Here is a 19,374-nt window from a genome sequence, read left to right as displayed (position 1 = left end):
TTATTTCATAGTAGTTCTTCATACGGGAATATTTGTCACGATCGCAAATGAAATCACTTATGGATTCAGCGACAAAAGCCAATCACTAAAATTGCTAATCTGTCGAATACTTTGCAACAAATTTGATTTTCCCATTGCAGAAAGTCATCAACTACGAGTATGTACGACGACCAATACAGATTCGTCGCTAATCTATTGCTATATTGGTTTAGCGACATATGTATGCTGTTGGTCGTTAATTCCTATTTTTCTGCCATTAATGTTGATTAATTTATTATACATGATTGGTCATATAGCAAGTTAGCCAAGTTAGCATTATCCTCATTTTTATTCGTCAATTAAGTTATCTTTTGTCTTTTCTATTACTTGAGAGTTAATTGACCCTATTTAACGGACAATAATTTTCAGGATTCAAATAATACTAACACTTTGGTCAAACTAAGATTAAACTTGTAATGACTTGAGAACAAAAACTGAATAATTAACATCCAAATTAGGATTCGAAGTACTACCCGTCAAATTTAAGGACCTACAAATAATATATTTTACAAAAGTATTCGAAATTACGCAGATATGCTCTTCGTTAATAGTTTAGCTCATATATGCCCTTTAAAGGCGGATCCAGGATTTCAACTTTATGGATTATGGATTTTAGAACGACGACTTCTTGCTAACAATTGTACATATTTAAGGAAATTTTTAACACAAATAAATTAGTTAAGCAAAAGCTATTGGGTTCAACTGAATTCATTTTCAGGCTTTTAGCTCCGTCCCTAATTCCCTTACCGCTCAATAGCTGGTCCAATATATGCCCTCAATTTAATTGGAGCCCCCAATTACCCTAATTAGCTGATTAATAAGAGAAAAAAGATCAAATAATGCCCTTTAAATATGCGAAATTGGGCAGATATGCCTTTCATTAGTAATTTAGCTCATATACATAATTTTATGTTGGATAACTTGGATTAGTCATTTTAATTCATTAACCAAACGATCCCTTGGAGTATAAGTTGAATCCAAAAAAATAAAAAAATAAAACTTGATTACTGAATGCGCGTACGTACCTCTTGAAAACTTGACAGCTCGGATTATTAGCAGAGCTATAGTATAACCTATGGGAATTCAACATATGAATTTTGCTTAAATTTTGTATTTGTATTTAAATATTCATTAAATATATATAAATATTTATAGCGAACCTAAAGACTAAAACTAGTTATGAATCGTGTTATGAAGCAAAAACTAAAATTTTGCATTAAATATGTATAAATATTTATAGCGAACCTAAAAACTAAAGACTTAATGCATATGCGACCTCCTAAACTTAATATTTAATGTGTATAATTAAAATGGGTAGGGTGTTTTAATTGGTTGAACTTTTCACGTAGGATGAGATTGATATTCACGCGCAAGGCTAAAAAAGTAAAACTCACCATATATGTTAGTATGTAAGCCTGATTGTATTTGATAGACACACTTTAGGCCAAGTTTGGGGGTTCACTAGAAGCACCACTCAGTTGAGATGCCAAAATGGAAAAAAGGGACAAGTTTAGGGCGCTGCATATGCATTAAGCCAAAACTAAAACTAATTATGGTTCAAATCGTGGCTGCTCAGAACCAAAATGTCGTGAAAATAGGATCTCTTGCCCTTTTATAATTTGAATAGAAGAAAAATGACTTTTTCAATCTCTTATGTGTTTTTTTCAGATCTCTTATGTGTAAAAAATAAAAATATCTTGTAAAAAGATCATAAAACTAAATAAAATTTGTAAAGTACCAAAAATTCAAAATGTGTCTACTGTATATACATTAACGGTTATATCTTCTTTTTTGGGGTACATTTTAACGGTTATATCTAAATGAAAGCAAAGCAATATGTATACGCAAAATATAAAAAGCAGGCGATCCATTGTTGACTTTTAATAGTCAAAATTGTTTGTAGTATTATACACGCACGCAGGCCTTAGAATATGGAGCTTTTCACCTTTTTTAACTTACCAAACATGATTTTATAGCTTCAAATTTTGGGTGGAGACAAAATCGCAACCCACAAAATTTGGAAGGTAATTTAATTTTATTATATCCTGAAATCTGTTGTCGTTATTTCATAAGTACATTTCTTGCCTTTCTGTTTGCAAATTAGCTTTTTTTGTCCTTCTCCTGCTAAAAAGCTCATTCATCAAAGTAATTAATTAGAGCTCATTTTTTGGAATCTTGATTTATATATTCATATGATTATTGATTGAGACACCCATTTGATGGGTTCCCAGATTTTCACTTTCTGATCTGATCTTAACAACAAGAGGCTAGAGGTGATCTCTCTCTTTAATTTCGCTGTCATTGTGATTCTAACATAATATATAGGCGATCCGTTATATTTTGTATAGGGTCATTTAATCAATTTGCCTGGTAAAGTTGTCTCCCTGGGTTTGAGTCGTGGAATCAGGCACTGGTGGTTGTGTCAGGATAGACACTTGAGGGTTGTGGCCATTCCCTGGACCTCACATGAATATGGGATGCTTCGTGGACCGTGCTGACCTGTTATTGCGACATCCCTTGTATGGGCTACTATACATGTAGTAATTTGGAAAAATGGTTAGAAGGGGAACCTGAAATTATTGATATTTACATTAAAGATAATTTGGAGTTTTGGACCATTTCTTGATTTGGGTGTGTCATTCCTGAGCAGGGTCATGCTAATCTTCTCTGTATCGTTCCAATTTTATTGTCCCTGACAGTGGCGGAGCCACACTATGCTGAGGGTGTTCATCCGAACCCCCTCGGCGGAAAAAAACACTGTTTTTACAAAGTTAAAATTATTTTTTATGTATATATAATAGATGTTGAACCCCCCTAGGCTTCTTCGTATGCTTACTCTTTTATATTTTGAACTCCTTGGGCGGAAATCCTGGCTGCGCCACTGGTCCCTGAAGGGACACAATAAAGATAATAATGGTATCATATCACTGGTCTAGAAGCAGAGGCAGATCCAGTATTTAAATGGTTCCATGATTAAACTTTTTAGCACTGAACAAAACTGTACTTTTGAAATTATGGGTTTAAAATTTAGTATTTATTGGAAGTTTAGTGGTTTTGCACATATATATCTATGTTCCGTATCGAAATTACTGGTTCACTTTACCCCGGTGAATACAATTGACGCATGGTCGAACTTCTGTTGCTTGTGAGAATTCTCCTTTATATTACCTTTAATAGAAATTTTAGTTTTATGGTTTAGATTTCATCATGAGATCCAATGATCTGCATTTTTATGTATAGCAGCCAGGCTATCTATTTCACTTATTTTGGTGTTGGATGAGAGTAAGGGCCCTTCTCACCTCCTACGAGTCGTCCGGCGGAAAAGACTTTTTGAATTGGGTAGAAGAACTCAGGATCGTCGATCTCTTCCTTAAAGATTGGGATGAGTCGATGTCGGTTGATGGTGTGAAAACACTTCCTGATGTCAATTTCCAAAAACCATCGAGAGGTTCCCCGCTCTTCTTTGATCCGTCTTACGACGGAGCAGAAGCCTCGACAGCCAGTCCTTTGCTTGCACTTTCCGTACGGAAAGGCCAAGCTAGTTATGAAATATTTTTTTCCCTTTCAAATCCAGAGAAATCTTTGACTTTCTGAGTTATAATGTACTGAATTTTAGGAGAATTAACAAGTATTCCATTCTCGGAAAAGGAACTTCAACATTGTAGTCTCTGTATAGGAGCCATGATATTTAGTTTTTAAATGAGGAACTATTTCTAATTTTCATGCCGGTTTCAATTATGTTAGATTCTGAAAAGGATTAACATTTTCGTTGATAGGTATATTTTATCAAGGAATATGATTTATCGTTCCTTACTCTCAGTTGCTTTTGTCTTTATTGTTTGGTGTAGTGTCTATATTACCACTTTTATTTCTTTGGCCACACAACAGCCGGAAATTATCAAAGTATGTAGCTACCCAAAGAGGAGGCAATCATGGAAGTATTAAGCTGATATAGCAATTCGCACTGGTGCAGAGAGGAAAATTGACACAGAATATGAAACTTAAACTAGTTAATTGAAATGAATGAAATTTTATGTGTCAGTGATATCAGTGTTTCTTCGCCTGTCATATTTGCTGATGGTTATTTATTTCACCAGCCAAGATCATCCTGTCATGCTTTTGAAGGCTTATTTTGTTTTAGGAGTTTTCTTATATCCACTTTCAGTATCTGCGGTACTAAACATAATATGTTGTTTGCAGTTTTTCATCTCTTGGACATGTCAGAAGCTTCTTTGAACATGGACCCCCCTACAGATGAAGGGAAAATTAGAACTGCAGCACTTGAAGATGTGAAATTAAAAGAAATGGGCGAAACTAAACCAGCAGCACTTGAGGACGTGAAATTACAGGAAGCGGAGGAAACTAAACCAGCAGCAATTGAGGAAGTGGAACAGGACGGTGCCCTCTTCCGCTGTGATCTATTTGATGCAGAAATGGTTCAAAAGGTAGCGGATGAATTCCTTCCAGGATTAGCCTCTGCCTGTATTGACAATACAACCGGTGGTTTGTTGAATAGCCCTGCTTCTGTGGCTGTCGGTATTAGAAGAGAAATGGTGGACTATCTTACCCAGAGAAGCGAGATGTTTGTTGCGGAATCTGTTGTTGGTGAAGGTGACTCAGTTGCTGAAGTGTCGGACAACCCTCATGATATTATATCGGATTTTATCGATGATTTTGCACAGTCTAAGAGGAACTTTTTAAGTAGAGTATCATCATGGATGCTAAGTGAAAGGAGGGAGGAAAGGATAGATGATTTTGTACAAGAAATGGAAATAAACGGCTTTTGGTTGATGGCGAGGAGGATAGCAGTGGCACAAACAGTGATAAGAAATATCGACTTCAAGAACACTTATCACTGTCCTATGAAGTTTAAATCCGAAGAAGAACTAACGAAACATATCTCCTCGTGCAGTTTCAGGGAATTGAACTGTGAAAACGAAGGATGTAATGCTCGATTTAGTGCAGCTCAGCTGGAACTGCATGACTCGACTTGTCCTTTCAAAATACTTCAATGCGAGCAGAAATGCCCAGAAATGCTCATGAGGCGCGATATGGACAGGCACTGTATAACTGTATGTCCAATGAAGCTTGCTAACTGCCCCTTCTATCCAGTAGGCTGTGTATCTACTATTCCTCAATGCAAAACAGACCAACACCGTCTCGAGAATCTTCAGTCGCACTTAATTTGCATCTTAAAACTTATTCACAAGGAAGCATCTTTCGAGGCTTTGAAGAAAAGGGCTGAACAATTGTTGGAGGTCAGTTATTACATGGTGCCCCTGTTCTCTTTCTTTGGAATTTGGATATACTGAACTTATTTTACTGCTGCTTTTTTCTCTCGACAAAACATAGAAATGTATGCAGTCAAACTGAAATAACTTGGTAGATATCTCAAAATGTTGAGAAAGAAAAAACACGGGAGAAAGACCAAAATTTGCACTTTATCTATCTAGTTCAAAGATTGGAAGAGCAGCGTTTTCTTTCCTGCTTCTGTTTCCCTTACATTTTCTTTGTTAACAGTCGTACTCTACTCTGTGATCCCATTATCAACTCAAGGAGATAAAGTAGGTGAAGAAAAATGGTAGAATTCAAATGGATATTTCACACAAAGATTAACTTCGTTGCATGTTGCCTTGGCTGCCCAATTCACAGTCTAATAAGCTGATTTCATTTTGTGACCATCATTGATTTTTGATAACTTTGTACTATGAGTTAGTAAAATTTGGTTGTTTTCCTCTAGAAGAATTTTCGCAGTGGGGAATCCTTCATCTAAATACCTTTATGCTGTGATTTTCTTCAAAGTTGGTGAGAAAAATGCCAATCAAAATCAAGGGAAAATTGAATGTTAGAGCTATTTATTGAATCTAATTCACAATGGCGTTTCACTGGATTCTTGATTCTCTTGCAAGCTAACTTTGTAAAAATAAAAGGAAAATACTAGAACAATGAAGCTCTTGACACGGTGATATTTTCCTTTCTACACAAACAGGCATCATCACCTGGACGGCTAGCAGCTGCTCGTGATGCAAGATCATTAACAGTTGCGATCAAGAGTATTGATGCAAAGCTCGGACCCTTAGAAGTTGAGGAAAATACAGAGGTCAATGCAGAGGGCGCTGAGTTGAAAGACAGAGAAGAGGATAGCACCGATCAATCCGCCAAAAAGGATTGTACTATAGACTTGTCACATAATGATGAACAATCTCCAGACATACCGAAGAGTCAGCAAAATTCCACAGCTTCACAAAACAAAATAGAGTCACCTGACAAATCAGAGAAAGTTGTGGAACCGACAGTTAAAACAGATTCATCTACAAATGAACACTGTGAGAAAGAAGACTCGAGAGATCAACTCCATAACAAAAATAAGAGCCCAGAACCTCTAATAGAAAATGATGGTTTGAAATCACCTGACAAAAGTGAAGAGTCTCTGAGCCCATCCCAAAAACATCAAGATTTCACAACTTCAGCCTACAAATTGGAGTCATCCAAAAGTGAAGAGTCTCCCAAGTTGCCTGAGAAGAATCACGATTTAATAGTTTCTGAAGAGAAAAAGGAGTGACATGCCAAAACTAAGAACTTGGTGGAACAAATGAATCTCTGGCCACTATAGACAAATTGGCACCTGACTAAGGAAGATTTAACAGAATCAATGTTGGAAAAGGTAAACAGCCAAAAAGTCGCCTATAGAAAGAAATTGCATGTGTAGCCACCAAATGAGAAGTAGATCAAACAATTTTTGAGGTTACTGAACAGATGGTCATTTTCTAAATGGGAGACTTGAGCACTTTCCAATTTAGAAGAGTAACTCCGACTCTCAGGCTGGAAGATGGAAGACAAAAAGTAAGTACATTGTTTCAAGATTGTCTTTTTTTCAAATCTGAGCTGGAGCAAGGACATAGCATAGGAGATGGACAAGATTTTTTTTTTCCATGAAGTAGATAAAGTCACATACCAGTTTTCATCTTCTTCATATTTCAGTGGGCAATCCCTTCGATCCTTCAAAATGGCATAGTTTTGATTTTAAATTCTTTTTTCATCTTCGTACATTGATCTTACGACGACTTTGTCATCTTTTTAGCCTTTTAAGTGTTATTTAATTGATAGATATAAACATTTTTCTAGTATAAAGGATAACAAGCTGGTTTTCGCTTGCCTTGTAATTTCATTTACCCTATGTAAAAGACATTTATGTTTTTCGCTGGTATTGATTGGCATTAATTTGACTTTCACTCCCATCAAATGCATACCCCTTTCTCGCTCTAGTGAAATTTCTAACACTGCTAGTCTGCTATTGCCAAATGGTACATTTTAATTCTCATTCTGCTGAAAGTTATTTATCCCCTGATAGCTATATTGCTCGGTCTCTTCAATGTTGTTGCACATGTGTTCAGATCCTCAGAAAATGCTCTATTTGGAGCAGAGAACATGCACTTATTAGCGTTTTGAGGAGTCCGAGCAACATAACACGATAGCCTGAGCTAAAATACCATTGCATCATTCTGGAGATGTACAAATGATAGATAGTGCCTATGGCTAAACCATGATGCAGTTATCAAGTGACTTACAAAGGTCTTATACTATGGGAAGACTATTTTGTCCTCCTTTCCACCATAGCGAAGTTAAATAGAGTTTCATCACCTATAATATGACAAAAGAATAGTGTAAGTTCTATGTACTGGTTTTTACACAATCAAATGACTTATAAGTTAACTATATTCTATAGGTAAATCTCTACTATAATTAATTGGTAAATGGTAACTAACCTACTATAATAGGTTAATCTACGTTGATAGCAAAAAAAGAAAGCCGTTACCTGTCTATGTTTATAAATTAACTCTTATGAGAGAAATATAATATCTTCGTCCATAATTTGCTTAGATCAAAATAGGTTGGGTCAAAATAAGATAAACAACGGCCTCATAACTCAAGCAACCCCTTCCCCTCCTCTTTACTTAGGTAATTTTTTTTTTAAAATGGGAAAACTAATCTATTGTTCTTAAATTATTTGCTTTAAGTTTTTCTTAATTTACATAATTCTCAATCCTCAAGTTTAATTTGTATGTCTGGGTTTGAATTTTATTTTGACCTGTGAGGTTAGTTATTTTTATTGGGATCGAAATAACAGGGTGTGAGAAGTATACTAAAACAAAGAAAAAAGTACACTAAAATATGCATAATAATGTAACCAATTGGCATACATATGAGGAAACTAGTATAGGCGAAAAAAAATTAGGAATAAATTCTCCTCCTAAACATAACTTTATAATCCTAAAGGACCAGATTATGGATGTTATTATGTTGTTGTCAGAAATGATCTTTAATTTATAGAAGTGCAAAACTTTTCTTTCAAGAAAAGAATTAGTATTTCTTTTTGAAGTAAAACACAATTACGGTAAAATTCAAAGAAAGTAGAAAATTCAAAACAAAATCTAACAATTCTGACCTGTTTTGACCCAATAATTTAAAGGAAACTTACATAAATGTACAGTCGGCCAATTTTAATTACCGACATTAGCCCCAATAAACAAACCTATACATTGATATGTATAAGGAAAAGTCACACAAATACAACTTTTTAAAATGGTAATTAAAAACATTACAACTATTTTAAAAAAATTACACAAATACAACTTATTCAAAATATTGTATTGTATTGATATCTTCGAGAAAGTTTGCTTAGATCAAAATATTGGTTAGCTTAAAATGAGTCAGTAGGCTCATAACTCAACCCTCGTAACATGACTCGTTCCATCTTCCTCTTATTTTTGTCTTTTTGAAATGTGAAAACTAATATATTTTTCTTAATTATTTGCTTAAGTTTTTCACCGCTATTTGGCCGGGTAGTGTCTGTCTTCGTCAGGGTCATTAGGATTTTGTTGTTGATAGAAATGTTTGGGTACCATATTAGCCCTTTTAGATTTCGTTAGCTCCCTCAATATTTCTGATGCCCAAAACACGGCAACATCTGCTGGCAACGAAAAGGCAAGTGATAACAATGGATGTTGAGATGTAGTAACTAGCATTTGGGTGATGCTGGTTCCTGCGTTGTGGCCTGAGTACTCCTATTTTATGGGTTCCTAACATGTATAGTTTTATTTCCATTCCTCCTTTTGATCTTCCGCAATCGAATCCTAGTTTAACGTACTGCTATGACTTTACACACTATTCTCTTCTTGCTTTACCCTGTTGTGTGCTCTATTTTATATTTTGGCAAAAGTCATACATAGCTCCTAAATTTTGCCACATTTTTTTCTGGGGTATCTAAATCAAAGGTTGTATCTATTGGGTATTTAAATCAGTCCAAATTTGATCCCATTAGGTATCTTTTTCATAATAATCAGCAAAATTAAGAGAGTGTATTACACTCTCCACGACGTGAAAACTTTGTCAAATGAAAACATGACACGTGGCGGTGAGGTCCATCATAATAATTAAAAAATAAATTATACACCCCTCAACTCCAAAAGAAACCACCGCCGCTCTCCCACCACTGGCTGCTGCACCACCACCCCCTACCCCACCAATAATTTATTCCCCTTTTCTTCTCTTATTTAGATCTATCAATGTCTTTACAAGACCCATCAATCTTCAATGAAAGGTGAGCTAAAAAAGAGTCATAGTAATGGTGAATCCTCATTTTTTTCGGTGAACAAGATGGTAATGCTACTTTTTAGATCTAAAAAGGACAAAAAAAATAGTGGTAAGAAATAACATCCAATTCACAAATTAATTTTCTATAATAATTAAAAGAAATGAAGTGCTATAATGAAGAAGAAGAAGAAGAAGAGAAAAAAAAAAAGGAAGGAGAAAATGGAGCTTCGCCGGAAATGGAGGGGTGGGAAAATAGTTGGATGGAAGAATTGAGGAGGAAGACCGGTCCAGTTGTCTTCCTCCTTTTTTTTAAGTTAATTTTTATAAACAAAATATAAAGAAACTAAAAAAAAGAAGAAGAAGAAGAAGAAGAAGAAGAACTGAAGAAATGGAGCTTCGCCGGAAATGGAGGAGTGGGAAAATAGTTGGATGGAAGAATTGAGGAGGAAGATCGGTCCAGTTGTCTTCCTCCTTTTTTTTAAGTTAATTTTTATAAACAAAATATAAAGAAACAAAAAAAACAAAAAAAAAAAAAGAAGAATTGAAGAAGACAGAAGTGGAGAAGACGAAGAGGGAAGGAGGGGAGATGACTGACGCAAGGGGGGAGGTGATGAAGAGTGGGGCCAATATTTTTTTCTTAAATTTAATTAAAGTCAAAGAGGTAAGTTTTTAATTAAAAAAAGAAAAAGAAAATTAACATTTCTGATTAAGTCACGCGCTTAAGGAAAGTGTGGTTCACTTTTTTTGCCACATCAGTAAAAAGTATTTATGTGATACAAATTCAGAGGGGTTTAGATACCCAATAGGTACAACTCTCGATTTAGGTATTTCAGAAAAAAATGTGGCAAAATTTGGGGGATTGTCTATGACTTTTGCCTTATATTTTTGCAATGAACTGAACGTAACCCGAGGACGCTAGATCGGATAAAAATAAAACTCCACGTACATAGTACATTTTTAAAAATAATAATTAATAAGCCACCGCCACTCATAGGAGCGTGACTTGATTTTATTCATATCATCAGTATCACAAAAAAGAGGGATAGCAAACCCCCGGCAGCTACTTTGATGGAATAGGCTCCATCTCGGAGAAATAGGATTTCATCTTAGCTCACAATATTTTTTAGCCTAAGTTTGAGGACATGACTCATCTCCTCAATCGTATAAACAAGATGATAACAAGGTACATCAAAAAGATAATTCCTATACACTGTTCTATGTGTATACGGTAAAAATCGGATTAATGCTAGACCGGTGAGATCGGGGATCAAGGGAAGGAAGAAACAAGCACGAGCGTAAAAACTTTCTTTCGGACCAGGGTATTGCACCAGAAGTGGTTGATCAGAAGAAAGCGGAGGAAAATCGTTTGGGTCGATTTATCCGGAGCAGACTCCTCATCACAGCCAGTCCGGTTTTTCCATGGCCGAGTTGATCGTAACAGTTAGCCCGGTTTTTCCATGGCCGAGTTGATCGTGGCCGTTAGCCCGGTTTCTCCATGACCGAGTTGATCGTGGCCGTTAGCCCGGTTTCTCCATGGCCGAGTTGATCGTGGCCGTTAGTTCGTTTGGTTAGTTACAAAATGCCACGCGTCAAGACCGTTCTGCCACACTGTGCTGCCAACCGTACGGGTGTCAGACCGTACGGCCCAATCTTATCCTTTTAGAGTTTTCTTTATTCTAAAAGAGCTTTGTGTTATAGGCAAGACCCATAAGACAACTCTATAAATAGGGGGCATTTCCCTACTTTTAAGGGTTAGCTCTTTGGAATCTAGAGCATTGTAATAGCAAATCAAAATATTATTTCTCTCTTTAGTCCGAATCTGTGGAGTTATTGTTTTAGCTTACTTTTCTAGTATTACTATACTTAATCGTCCATAGTAACCTACATAACATTCATATCCAAGTTATTGTCGCGTATATTTATATCCTCAAACCATAGTGCACGAATCCATCTATATATATATATATATATTTCATCAAAAACCAAAATAGATTAAAGTAAAAAATAGTTATTTCCTACACTAAATTGTCATTTCATAAAGTCCTCCTTAGGGTTGGGGCTTACTATTATGTCAAAATCGCCAAGTGAACCTAGTGAAACATACACATTTTTATGAACCTAGTGATTTCATTATTCACAATGCACCAATTACGCGACCTATTATCAGTACACACAAACTACGACAACAACATTAACAACATCTTGGACTCAGACACAACTACTACAACAACATTAACAACAACTTGGACAGTTGGACTCAGTCCCAATCAATTTGGACATTTTACAAATTGTTACTTTCTGATAATTTCATTCCCGCTAGCAAACCAGCAACGAACACCGAAATTAAATCATTATCACCATTTTCGCTTTTTTCTCCGCTTGCAGGGGCGGAGCCAAGTGTAACCGAGGGGTTCATCCGAATCACCCCGACAAAAAATTACAGTGTATATTGAAGGTTAAAATTATTTTTTTATGTATATATGATAAGTGTTAAACCCCCTTGCTTCTTCGTATGTTTACCTCTTCATATTTTTGAACCTCCTTACTGAAAATCTTGGCTCCGCCACTATCCACTTTTAGAAGGATACCCACTACTTGGACATTTCTGTTGAGAATTTATGAATGCTGCCATAGCATCGGCCTCTGATTTGTAAGATTTATATAGGTTCCTCTTATATCCGTCGACTTGCGGTGAACTTTCAACACAACTAGCGTATACACCACGTTTTCTGCCCCTAAACACAACGTAGAACTTAGATTTGCCATTTATTTCCTTACCATTTTCATATTTATTTTTACCTTTTTCACCCTTAAAATATCCGTTGTTTGCTTCAACTACATCCTCCAATGATTTGTAGGATAACTATAGGTTTCCCTGGAATCCAGTTACTTGCTCAGAACATTCTTCCCAAGAATCGTAGATACCATGTCTTCTGCCTTTAAACACAAGACATAGACCTTACCTTTTTCATTGTCAAGCAGTATTATGAGAAAGTAAAATAAAAGGATTAATCGCCTGAAGATGATTAGTGATTTTGGCGGGAAAAGGGGAAAAGAGCTTTGGTGGATGGAAAAGGAAAAGGGAGGGGCCTTTTGGAAAACTGAGGAGCCTTTGATTAATAGTCAAAGAGTATACCTTTAGCTAGTCTAGCCTTTTCAGTATACAGGGGCAATTTGTAGGATTGACCTTCGTTGGCGGCGGTCTTTAATTTTGACCCCTTAAAATGGTAGTCTTTAAATTTTGCTTTTTAGGCAGAAATTTACATGGCACAGACAGAATTTTTGTCCATGCAAATTTTGCCTGTGCGGCCCATATTCTACCTTAAGGTAGAATTTCGCTGGCCAAATTTGCAAAATTCTGCCTTGCGATTTTTTTTTTATTGAGCTGGGTTTGAACCCACAATCTCGGGGTGTTAGGCGAGGGGTAAAACTTAAAGACCATCAATTTGAAGGGCAAAAGACCACCCCAAATGAAGGACAATCCACGCAAAAAAAAAATGTAAAGGGGTGTGGAGGAGTACCACTCGCAAGCCCAATTTCTCACACGCACGCATAAGGGGATTCTGAGGGTAAAAGGGACATTGACAGCGATTCTCGACGATTTCTCGTCCAAAGTTCTCGACAAATAACCGCGCCCTTACATTACTTAAACTCATCAAGAGTGTCAAGTATGAAAATTTTTATTTTGTGTAAGATGCAAAAATGACGTGGCCGACAAAACTTGTATGAGGCTCCTTTCATAGTCTGCCAAGTGGATACGGGTCCCAAGTTCAGCCGAAAGAAATTGGCTAAGTCGCTGCTACCCTAATACCCTCTCTCCTCTCCCAAATTCTGCTATTTCCTTACTTTAATGTTACTGAAGATTGGGTACTGGCGATGTGAGAAATTGAGAATAGACGATGAAAAGAAGAGAGAATACATAAATACCCCCCTGGAGATGACACATTTTTTCAATAAGACACCTAAACTTTGCGGGGGTCCTATGATCCCTTGAACAACTTCAGAGTAGTATATAGACCCCCTTTTTCGGTCAATCCCAGTTATGAAAAATGTGTGCAAATCACGCACCAATTGTCACTTGCCACGTGTCAAATTAATTTTTAAATACTTTTTATTTCTGTTTTTTCTATTTGAATCCTTTTCTTTCTTTTTCTATTTATTTTCTCCCATTTTTCCTCATCTCAATTGTGTAAAAGCTCCTCCGATGAAGCCACTACCATCGCCGCCACTGCAACAACCACCAATTCCATTATATCACCACTAACTAATCATCAATCAGTATTTGAAAATCAAACCCACAAAATAATCAAAATCTGAAAACTAAAATCACCCCCAAAGAAAAATCTAAAAATTATCCACCCCACCTTCTCCCCTTCCCCTAACCGTGAGCTTCACTGAAACAACAATGGAGGTGTGCTTAGCTTCAGAAATGGAAACAAAAGAATCACTCCACCATTTTATGCTATTATCATTGCACTTGGTCTATCCCTCTCTTCCTGAAATTATACAAACAATTATGGCTTAATAATCAATTTGAAAAACTCTCTTCCACCTGTGGCAGAAGCCATCATGGCTGGCCGGTCGCCACTGCTCTGCCATCTCTTCGCCGACAACCACTTTTTAATATTCTTCCGTCTTCCTCTTCTAATTCCCCTAAAATACAATTAAAAGCTCATTTATGCCCAGAACCATTCCATACCACCATTAATAGAAACAAGCTAAGAGAAGAAAATCACCATCAATGGCCCGGAAAAAAATGAAGAAGATGGGTTAAATAAAAGAATAAAAAAGAAAAGGAAATGAAATTAGGAAAAAGGTAAAATAAAAAGAGAAATAAGTAGAAAAAATATTTTTAATAGCTGTCAAAAAAATTTATCATTTTTTGTCCTCACTCTCCCTAGGAAAGTGATATACACTCTACGCTGTGTGGCCGAAAAGGATGTATTAATTCCAATTTGAAATTGAGCGGGGGGATCATAGGACCCCCTCAAAATTTAGGTGTCTTATTGAAAAAATGTGTCATCTCCATAGGGGTATTTATGTATTCTCTCGTGAAAAGAAAGAGGGAAAGCAGATGGAGAAGGGAAACGTGGCAAAGTAGTGAAGAAATGGGGCTCATAATACCAAATGTCAAGCAACAACATCCTCACACAATTATTACTAGTCATGTCTCACACCTAATAAAATTTCTCGTAGAGTACCACTGCAACCCAATTTTTGTGACAGTGATTTGAATTTATTATTTTAATTATAGAGATAAAAGTACTTTCCACTTTTATCAATAAAAGCAATAAAGAAGTTCACCCCCAAGTCAGTATACAGATTACATTCACCTATGCAAATGGTGGTAATTAGTGCAAAAACCAAAAAGAAATACTTTAAAATTAGTTAATTTGAAAGTATAGTCGGATCCGGTGAAATGAGGTCATTGCTATAGCATCCCCTTTGGAAGGATACCACTTACAAAACAAAAGCTAATTTCACACTCACAACGTTTAGAAGAAATTTATGCCAAAAGATATTCACACAAAAACATTTAATAGCGGAAATAGGCCCATGCGAAAAGGGGGTTGATAGTGAGGCATTTTTTTCCCCACATGTTTTGTTGAGTGTATGGCGCATATGCATCATGTACATGTCCCTAATGCAATGTGATCTTCCCTTATGTAGGAATAAAGTCGTGGCCTCTTTTTTTTTTCTAATAGACTTATGGAAGCCGCTCGTGAGGGTTTAAATAACTCTAATGCCCAACCCCACTTACAAGAAGGGGTTGGCGAACATTTTTCTGAATCTAATCCTCCTAGTACTAGTGGATCTGAAGCGGGAAGTAATCAGGGTACAAGAGTTGGGCCACACTCTCAAACGAGTTATAGTGCTCCTGCTGTTGATCCTCCTTTTCAACAAATGGCTGATTTCTTTCGTCACATGGCTAGAAGAATGTCCGACCCTGATGAAATGAACTTTGAGAAAATGAGAAAAATGGGTGGAGTTGAGTTCGAAGGCACTATTGATCCTACGGATGCCGAACAGTGGTTGGAGCGGATTGAAAGAGTGTTTGAGCAATTAGAGTGTTCAGACGCTGCAAAATTTAAGTATGCTGTCTCACTGTTACAAAAAGATGCCTATGACTGGTGGGTAAGTGTACCGAATGCCAAGGCAAAACCTCCTGTTCTTACTTGGAATGATTTTGTGAAAGAATTTCATATGAAGTATGTCCCACCTGCTTATCATGATGCAAAGAAAAAGGCGTTCTTGAATTTAGAGCAAGGGGGTATGTCTATTGCTGAATATCAGCAGAAGTTTCTCAGACTTTCTCGTTATGCTGGTGGTATTATTAATAACGAAAAAGATAAGTGCAGGCGATTCGAAGACGGTTTGAATAATTCCATCAGAAAATCTGTGGCGGTCCTACAACATGAAAACTTTTGTAAATTAGTTTCAGCTGCTCTTACTTGGGAAAGGATCGACAAGGAAAAAGCTAGTTGAAATGAACACAAGTTCAGGAAATCTGATGCAGATTCAGGAGGTTCATCTAAAAGAGGAAGGTTTGACAGTTCCAAAGCTAGTACTGTTCACAAATCAGCCCAGCATAAGCAAAATAGATCAAATTTCTCTACTGCCAGCACTCCAATCTATGGCCAAGGCAAGATTCGTATACCCACTTGTGCACAATGTGGAAAGAATCACTTTGGTACTTGTAGGAGAGCTTCTGGTGCTTGTTTTAATTGTGGGAGCTTCGATCATAAAGTGAAGGATTGTCCTAATCCTAACCCCACTTCTTCTTCGCGTACGGAAGGTTCAGTTCAAAAACCTATTACCACTCCCTCTCAAGGGAATAGAGGTGTAAGATCTAGAAACACACAAGCAACAGGTGCAGGTGGAGCCATAAAGCTAGTGAGTTAAGAGCTACAACACGAGCTTATGCTATGAGACAGAGGGATGACCAAGATGGAGCAGATGTGGTTGTTGGTAAATTTGGCTTATTCGTCTTATGTGTTGTTACATTATTTGATCCTGGTTCTACACATTCCTATGTTTTCTCATCACTGGTTTTTCCTAAAAATGTGAAATCTGTGAGACTTGATTGTGGTGTGCTTGTCCAAAGTCCTTTGGGTCAACAAGTTGCTTGTAATCAAATTTATCGAGGTTGTCCCTTGGTGATTCAAAATCTAGTCTTCCCTGCTGATTTGATTGAAATGCATTTCCAAGACTATGATGTCATTATCGGTATGGATTAGCTTTATAGGTACCATGCGATAGTTGATTGTAGGTCAAAGCATGTGACCTTTAGAGCTCCTTCACTTTCACACATCATTGTTCAAGGTGAAAGATCATTGACATCTAATATTATCTCCGCGGTTGTGGCAAGAAAGATGGTTAGTCAGGGCTGTGAAGCTTATCTTGCTCATATATTTGATACGCACCTGGAAAGTCCAAGCCTTTAGGATATACCAGTGGTGTGTGAATTTCCTGATGTCTTCCCCGAAAATCTTCCTGGATTGCTGATAAGTTGGTATTTTACCAACTTATCTCTTCTTTAATCTTATATTTTTGCTATGTTTGCTTGAGAAAATAGTGCATTTAATATCATTTACATCTATTTTACAGGTTTTATATGATTTATAAGTGATCGGAAGAAACCAAGTGAAAATAAAATCAAAAAGAGGTCAAATTGGACAGATTTGCAAAACTGTCAAAACTGGACAGTTTTGCAAAAATGGGACAGATTCGCAAAAAACGGGCAGAACTGCAAAAACGAAAATCTGGGGCATATTTTGTCATTTTTTGGACTTGGAAAAATTGGGAAACATAAAAGGAAGACTAGGGGGCAAAAACATATCATCTTTGGCTCAACACAAGTCCTTTGAGGCTAGGGTTTCACACCAACACATTGGAGGAGAAGATTGGAAGCACTTTAATGAGATATTCTTAATCCTTTCTTCAATTTCTTGTTTGGTATTGAATATTTATGTGTGTAGTATTTCATTTCAATACTTGAACCTTGTTTATAGAAGTATATATTGTTTAAGTTTGGATTGAATCTCTTGTTTTGCTTATGTGTTGAATGATTTTATTCCTAATGAAGTGAGTTATTGTTTCTTTAATTAATCTCATTTTGAATGATTCTTAAGGGAGTAGCTAACCCTAAGACTTGCCCATTTATTTCGGTTTAAACTTGGTAGAGGCAAACTCGGGATTGGGAAAGATTAATTAACAAGAATTTGGGGCGTTAACCCTCATCTAATGGAAATCGACCTAGGAATAGGCGACACCACTTGTAGCCATATTCGGGTGTTCTTAATGCTCCTAATTGCTTTAGGGATATTCAATTAGGTAGTCTAGTTAGTCTTCGGAAGAAGCTAATTTAGAGTCATTATCCGAGGCTAAGTAATATAAACTCACCATTATTTGTAAATCATGAAATACATTGGATCGTTACTTGAGCGTAGTTTCCCTTGTATCCATGCTTGTGGCCATTGATCATTTTACTTGCTTTCTAGGTTAGTTTACATTTTTGCATTAGTTATAATTTTCTCTCAAACAAAACCAAAATATTATCTATCGTTGGGCTTTAGCGTAGTTGGTGAAAATTCCTACTTTTCCTACTCGCCTACATATTGTTCTCTGTGGGATTCGACCCCGACTCATAGTTGGGTAAATATATTTGCATACGACCGTGCCCATTCTAATTAATAGGGTGGATTTGGACGTTATCAAAAATGGCGCCGTTGCCGGGGAACAATTTGGCGTATTTGGTTTAGTTTGAGATTTAAGCTAACTTGCTTTGGTCCAAACTTTCTTTGCTTTATTTTATCTTTAAAAAAAAAAAAAAAACTGATCAGTTTTAGCAAAACTGTAAAACTGTCCAGTTTTTATTTCTGCAAAATTGTCCAGTTTTTGCAGAACTGTCCAGTTTTTGCAGAACTGTCCAGTTTTTGCCTCTGCAAAATTGTCCAGTTTTTGCAGAACTGTCCAGTTTTTGCCTCTGCAAAACTGTCCAGTTTTTGCAAAACTGTCCAGTTTTTGCTTTTGCTAAAATATTTTTTTTTTTTAAAAAAAAACAATGGCATCTTGTAATGAAAATGGGTCGGATGGAAGTTGTTCATACTTTGATGACCCTTGTCCCTATTATGGAAGACCTCACTCTTTGCAAAATTGTTTAAAGTCTCCCGGGGGAGGATTGTGCGCACAATCTCGAACCCATGAGTGGAGCATATGTGATAGATGTGGTGGTCAAAATGGCTATTGGGCTAATTGTGCTTATGTGTCCTTCCCTTACCCGAACCCCCACTATGACGATTCTACTTTTTGTTGTGACAATGATAGGGAAATGGAAGTGGAAGAAGTTGAGAATGGACAAAATGGAGAGTTCAAGCTCATGATGGAATGCCTACTTGAAGGAGGAAATGAAAAGCAAAAAGCCTTGGAGGAGTACTTGGAAACTAGTCTCCAAAATGGCTTGATGAATGAATACAAAAATCTTCCATGGGCATTTGAACAAAATCAAGAAGAATTCTCAAATGCTCAATATGAGGAGAGAATGCCCATGTTGGAGGCCAATCATGAAAAGGAGGAATCAAGAATTGAAAATCCTCCAAACGAATCTATTTTCATTAGAGATGCCAAAGAAGAAAAGAAATTAGAGTCAACCGTTGTCTTGAGAAAAATGGTGGAAGTTGACTCTAGTTTGGGGGAAAATGAGAATGTCAAAATCCGGAAAAATTTGCAAATCGGAAGGTT

General features: G+C 36.6%; 1 protein-coding gene and 1 non-coding gene across 3 annotated transcripts; one reads left to right on the top strand and one right to left on the bottom strand.

Moving 5' to 3' along the window:
• The first annotated feature begins 1,884 nt into the window (after nucleotides 1-1,884).
• Nucleotides 1,885-7,304, top strand: LOC132614829 (uncharacterized). 2 transcript variants are annotated; one of them, XM_060329374.1, is made up of 3 exons: nucleotides 1,885-2,063; nucleotides 4,240-5,297; nucleotides 6,029-7,304. In XM_060329374.1, exons 2-3 carry the CDS (start codon nucleotides 4,257-4,259, stop codon nucleotides 6,599-6,601), a joined length of 1,614 nt encoding a protein of 537 aa, XP_060185357.1. In that variant the 5' UTR covers nucleotides 1,885-2,063; nucleotides 4,240-4,256; the 3' UTR covers nucleotides 6,602-7,304. The 2 variants fall into 2 exon arrangements, with proteins under 2 accessions (XP_060185357.1, XP_060185358.1); XM_060329375.1 differs by lacking the exon at nucleotides 1,885-2,063 and adding an exon at nucleotides 2,120-2,312.
• LOC132616283 (U6 spliceosomal RNA) lies at nucleotides 2,644-2,742 on the bottom strand. The gene has a single exon (XR_009573074.1). It is a non-coding gene; the product is annotated as a U6 spliceosomal RNA (small nuclear RNA).
• Nucleotides 7,305-19,374: the final 12,070 nt, after the last annotated feature.

This window comes from Lycium barbarum, chromosome 10 (assembly GCF_019175385.1).
Source record: "Lycium barbarum isolate Lr01 chromosome 10, ASM1917538v2, whole genome shotgun sequence".
NCBI lineage: Eukaryota > Viridiplantae > Streptophyta > Magnoliopsida > Solanales > Solanaceae > Lycium > Lycium barbarum.
The sequence above is the reverse complement of the archived record's forward strand: the minus strand, read 5'-3'. Positions and strand labels throughout refer to the sequence as shown.